At 46.2% G+C, this 6,091-nt stretch overlaps 1 protein-coding gene across 1 annotated transcript; it reads right to left on the bottom strand.

Moving 5' to 3' along the window:
* Window positions 1–2,180: 2,180 nt before the first annotated feature.
* Window positions 2,181–5,250, bottom strand: fem1a (fem-1 homolog a). Its single transcript, XM_019856655.1, has one exon. It carries the CDS (start codon window positions 5,063–5,065, stop codon window positions 3,212–3,214), a length of 1,854 nt encoding a protein of 617 aa, XP_019712214.1. The 5' UTR covers window positions 5,066–5,250; the 3' UTR covers window positions 2,181–3,211.
* Window positions 5,251–6,091: the final 841 nt, after the last annotated feature.

Genomic DNA, 6,091 nt, shown 5'->3' with positions numbered 1-6,091 from the left:
CCCACCCCCACCCCATCAGCAGCTATTACCCCCCTTTACCGATAGCATCCCCTGATATTCTCAAACTAGACCGCTGGCTGGTACAATGATGACAAAGAAAGCCTTTTAAAAATGGACTGTCAGAGTAAAATCCTTTTTGAAGGAAACATTGAATACATTTGACTTCAAATAATCGGGTTGAGTTGACTTTTGTTTCAACGTATAAATGCTTCGTTTTGTTGATCTTTTACGGATTTAAAAACAAATCTCACAAAAAAAAAAAAAATTGAAGGTGGCTAACTGCTGCAATCAAAATGATGGGCCCCCGTTGAAAAGTGCAATCATTCAATGGATTTAAATGGCTCTCTTGTTGGTTCATTACACGCTACTCTTAAATGATTCGTTTGGGTCAAATAAAGACAAATTACAATGGGGAGTGAAAAACAAGAGAAATTGTTATATAGCAGCATGCAATTCCTTATACCATTTATCCAGGAACCATGAACAAGGTTGTTTATGAGATACAAATCCAACACGAAAGTATAGTGCAAATCCAATTAAACTCATTAGAACGCAATTCAGCTGCATTATTTCTGATGGAAAATGGAACAAATAATATTTAGATAGGAACAATCGTTCTTCGTTGCAATTATGGGTTACCTTAATCACAAACAAAATCACCACCAGTAAAAAATAAAGAAAGAAATGAATAAAAAATGTAAATGCTATGCTTGTGTTCCATTGACACGGCTGGATGAAGGCTTTGTTTCTAGAAATCCAAGCTTTCATTGGTGTTCATCCCAAAACATTAAAATGATTATGATGATGATATATTGTGGAACTTTTAACATTAAGATCCTCATTTCAAATTGCGGCCGTATTTTGCTCACCAACTGATACTCGAGTGAGCCGAAATGGGGAGAACAAGGCCAGGGTGCGTCGAGTACTTTTGCTCGTGATAAGCGCGCCACCTAGTGGCCATTTGCTGTTATAACGCTTTCACAGCAGAAGACGATCAAAGGCCATCAGTTGTTTTTAACCCCAAAATAAATAAATAAATGAAACTGTGTGTGTTTATACAAGGGATGTATTTCATGTAATTATTTTATAATGCAGATATGGTCTAGATGCCGAGACTGGAACATGTTGCTCGGGTCTTTCACCAGAGAATGGACATTAACCCGGAGCGACACAAAATCTGACAGTTGTCTAAAAAGCAACAGTATCGGCGAACCTAAACACTATCAAAAGCGCTAATTTGCATTTCCATCTTAAAATCGAATATTTGCTTCCTAAAATGGCATTATTTATTCACAACAGCCTACTCATCCTTGTGTGGCATTTTTCTTGGTTGCACTGCTTCCAGCTTCTCCGATTGCTTTTGTCCAATCAAGATTTCAGCCACTGCGGGTCGCCATTTCAATTGTATCTACTCGAGGCCTTCACAATCAATAGTGTTGGCTGACATAACCAATGTCAACAATGGGACTGTGTCTTGAACTAATCCAATTTCAAATTTGCCAAGCTAACATAGTTGTATTCATTTGGGGCCGGATGAGTTCGGTGTTTGTCATTCCGTCCACAATAAAAGACATCTCTGTTGACCGAGTGCCATCGGGTTCCAGTCACCCCCGTCACCTGCCTGAGTGGGAAGTGTGACACCGTCCCCATTTTCAGAGCAGATACTAGGGGCAAAAGAGCCCTAAAATTAGAAAGGGGAGCACCCGGTCTCTACCGCTGCCCCGCAGCAGTGACGCTCATTACACCCTATTTATACGATGAACGCACGACCTACAATGATCGGGTTTCTGTTATTCTTTGTATCAGTAAGCTGCCGTTTAAGTGAGTCGCCCCTATGCTTGTGTTTGAGTGAAGACATCGGTGAAGACTCCACTACTAACACAATGAAAATGCTGAAACGAGCATCATTTTGTGGATGAGGATATGTGTGCCAGTGCAATTTTAAGCCAGTTAAAAGAACATACGTGTCCTATGTGAGTATAGAAAAAAAGCAGCATAGATGAATTATAAAGAATGAACAAGAGATGCGGGTAGGACGGTGGGCGACAGGTTAGCACGTCCACCTCACGGCGCAGAAGTGCAAGGTTCGATTCGGGCACCAGCACGCCCTTGTGAGGATAAGCGGATTAGAAAATGGATGGATGGATGGAAATCAGAGATGCAATGACCACACAGAGTTGCTGCTGCCAGACTGAATTTTATTCAGACGTTCTCTGACACACACACGATGTTCATACCGGCGAGAAAGAAGAAGGCAGCAACAGTCTGTGGCCTGAAAGTATGTCCATTTTAGAGCATTTTGAGTCGGCATTCAACTCGGTGGGGCTTCCAGCCTGGACACAGAGCAAACATTCAAGAGAATGCAAACAAAAGAAGAGACGATTCAAAATAAGACTGAGATGCAAGAGTGGCCGCAAAGCCATGGATTCAGTTGGAGAGAATTGCGTCTGAGGTTTAAGTGGATTTTAAACAGTTGGACACAAACGAGTACCGGGAAAATCAGTTGTCCGTGTGTCACAAGTGTCGTGGATGCCGCATACAGGGTACATGAAAAGCGACAGTTTGGATGTTAAGGCATTTCTAGGAACCATCTAAATAACAAAAAAAGTCAATAAAGCAGTTCCATTATTAACCTGGGAGAAGCCAATTTGAAGTCATCCAGTCGTCCAATTGGTTCACAGTGAATCTTAGCTTTAAATACTTGCCAGACCACAACACCACTTTTTTTTTTTTTTTTTAATCTTCGTCTCTCAAAATGACCTGAGGAATTCCAAGTATCAAAGCAAATTATTAGCATGTGATAATCGAGAATGATGTTTGTGGCTTTACATGACAAAGAAGCTAAAGAGACGCCCACGGTTGGCAAATTTGGAACAGCGAGTTCAACATCCTTCCAAAGAGAATGTCATCAAACAGTAACCAACCAGAACCAATAAATAGAGACAAGCAAGTGTGGCTGGTTGGGTTTGCCGAATCATCCATTCAGAATATCACAAAAGCAATATCGATCCATGGCTTTCAACCGTCAAGCTTTTTGTTGAACGGGTGCGGTCATTCACTCGATTCACCCGTTTCAACAGTGACATATTGTAACTTTTCTTATTAAATGTTGGACTGAACATTTGTGGTGGGACAAAGGAGGAGAAAAGCAAGCAGTGGGTCAAAAGAAGTTTTGTTGCAAATTAGTGTCATCAGGAGACCGTAGTGGAGGTCAGTGCAGCTCGATAAAAGCTTCCATCTCTTCGGAGATGAGTCCCCTGTAGGGAAGTTTGTGCTTTTCCACTGCACGAGCCGCCAGGCACTGAAGGGTGATGTAGTTGAGCGGGTAAAGAGCCGGGTCACCCATGTTGTGCTCGTCTAATAGCTCGTAGGGCGCCTTCTTCTGTGCGTTGGTGGCATCAAAGTGCGCCCCAGCCTTCATGAGAAGCGCCATGATCTCCGGGCAGCCGTTGCAGGCCGCCACGTGCAGCGGCGTGTTGTTCTCGCAGTCCCGCGCGTCCACGTCGGCGCCGCACTCCAGGAGAAGCGACGCCACCGCCTGGGAGGGGAATCGCCCCACCGGGTAGCGGCCCACGGACGTGGTTTCCTTATCCACGGCCATGTGGAGCGGCGTGAAGCCGCAACGGCCGCGGGGATTTAGCTTCAGAAGGCGGTAGACCGTGTGCTTCTTCTGGTGCTCCTGCTCAGGGTTGCACTCCAGCTTCTCCAGCAGAAAGATGAGATGGAGGATAATGGCGAGCGCCTTTGTGAACTGAGGGGCCTCTGGCGGATTGTCCTTCTGCGCCACGGCTCGCTCCACCTCCCGCACGCTTTTACCCAACACCGTCATCAGATCGTGGAAGGTGACGCGTGTTGACAGGGTACCTTTGGCGCGGTCTTGAAGGACGAAGGAGAAGAGCTCGGCGAAGGACAAGAAACTAGAGGCCGTCATGGGGCTGAGTGGGTCCAGGTTGCTCTGCTGCATATCCAAAGCGTATTTCCACAAGCTGATGCATCTTTCAAAATTGCCAGAGTCCGCGTAGACGGCTCCCCTGTAGCGGATGTAATAGGAGGTGTCCGGGTGGGATGGTCCCAGGATGCGCTCGCGAACCAACAAGGCCTGCATCCTCATCTCGTCGGGGTCTGTGATCAGAGCTTCCAGCTCCTCTGCACTGTTCACCTCCTGTGCACAGCCATAGGCAGGAACGGGGGGTCCGGGTGGGGGCTTGGTCAGGCACCCTGCTTTTTCCCCTGGCTGCCTCAGCTCCATGGCCCGTCTCCAGTACTTCATCGCTCCCAATAGATCCCGTTTTTTATCCACAAAAGTGGCTCCGAGCAGCTCAAGCGCATCTATGCGTTCCTCCCTGGAAGTGCGGGGCTGGTGGGCAAGGTACTCCACAATGTTGGTGTGTCCCGTAACACTGGCAGCGAGGAGAGGGGTCATCCCGTAACCATCCCTTTCCATGCGAGCGCTACACTTTAACAACATCTTCATGATGTCCAGGCTGCCGGACTCGGCACAGTCGTGGAGGGCCGTGTTTCCTTTGACGCTTTTACGGTTGACATCAGCACCGCGGTCCAGGAGAAACTTGGCGATCTCCTTGTGGCCCTTGTAGCAGGAGATCATGAGGCAGGTGTGGCCGTGTCTATTGGCCACCTCCATGTCAGCCCTGTGCTCCACCAGATAGCGGACGATTTCCAAGTGGCCGTCGAAGCAGGCAGCTCGTAGCGGAGTGGAGTTAGTTAGCGTCGCGTTGTTCACCGAGGCACCGTGTTTTAAAAGGGTCTTGACCACCGGCAGGTGACCGGCAGCCGAAGCCGCCCACAACGGCGGCGCTCCTTCGATAGTCTCGCCGTCAAAGTTCACCGAGCCCCCGAGTTCGACGTTAGCTCTACAATGTTCAAGGAGGTAGTCTACGACCTCTAAATGTCCATATCGCGACGCTATCAAAAGAGGAGTACCTCCTTGTGTTTTCTCTTCGGCTAAAGCTTCGAGCTCTTCGGGAGTTTTGTTGCTCAGCAACTTCTGGATAAGTTTCAGCTTACCATCTCTGGCCGCGTTGAACACCGCCGTCGTTATATCCATTGTTAAAGGCTCCGTGTTGCCTCACAGGACATCAACCCCATAACCACTAGTTTACCACCAAAAAGGTGAGTATGGCTTCAAAAAGAGCGAATTTTAGTCCGGGCTCTGCTTCGAGCTCTCATCTTTCTTCCATTTTGAGGGCGCTGGCAAGATGGCGTTTGTATTGCTTGACAGCTCTGTGTTTACCGTGGCCGCGTTGCATTGTGGGTGACGCAGTTTTAACCACGGAGGGGCACACACCGTGTCCCTTGATAAGAAACTACAGCTCCCACAATGCAGTGGGATTAAAAACCCATCCAGTTGATGGGTTAATTTGGATTTCGAACAATCAAGGTACACTTACTGCCTTCGTGAACTGAGACCTGTCACGTCAATGCGACGTTAACAGTGGGGGAACCCGACGCTCCCTTCGATATGCCACACTGACGTTCAATTTGGAAGCGTATATGAACAGTATGTTTCGTGAAAAGGTATTCGGGTAGTAAATATTGTAGACTCAAAGGCTCATTCGAAAATTTGCCAACATGAGTCATATGTTGACGATATACTGTATTCCTATGTTTTGCACATAAGCGAAGACTCCTCACCGTACATTTTTTTTTAATTTCTTAAACCCGTTTTTATTTCGGCTTTCGTCTCCTTTTGTCTACAATTCTGTTCCAGCTCAACACAGTGCTTGATAAATAAAGTTGAGCTGAGAGTCGAGTATATCGAGTACACTGTATATCCTATACCGACAGAGAACGCTAGTATACCTTTTTCAGATGTGTTTTGCTATATGCACATCATTTTCTCTTATACTGCGGCAGTATGTGGTCCCCAAACTTTTTTCACGACACAAAAAAATACCAAGACTCAGTAACGTTTAGGTCTAAATGATCATCAAAAAAATCTCCACAGAGATTTGTATGAGTATGATGTTATTCATTCACATTATGCACACTGTGCTTCAATATATTGTAAGACAGGAACGTAACTGTACTTAAATACTGAGTCAGTTAAAATATATAGCACATAAAAGCTTGA

The sequence above is a fragment of the Hippocampus comes genome, unplaced genomic scaffold (genome assembly GCF_001891065.2).
Source record: "Hippocampus comes isolate QL1 unplaced genomic scaffold, H_comes_QL1_v1.1 scaffold105, whole genome shotgun sequence".
NCBI classification, from domain to species: domain Eukaryota; kingdom Metazoa; phylum Chordata; class Actinopteri; order Syngnathiformes; family Syngnathidae; genus Hippocampus; species Hippocampus comes.
Note: the sequence above shows the minus strand (reverse complement) of the source record. Positions and strands in the feature narration are given on the sequence as shown.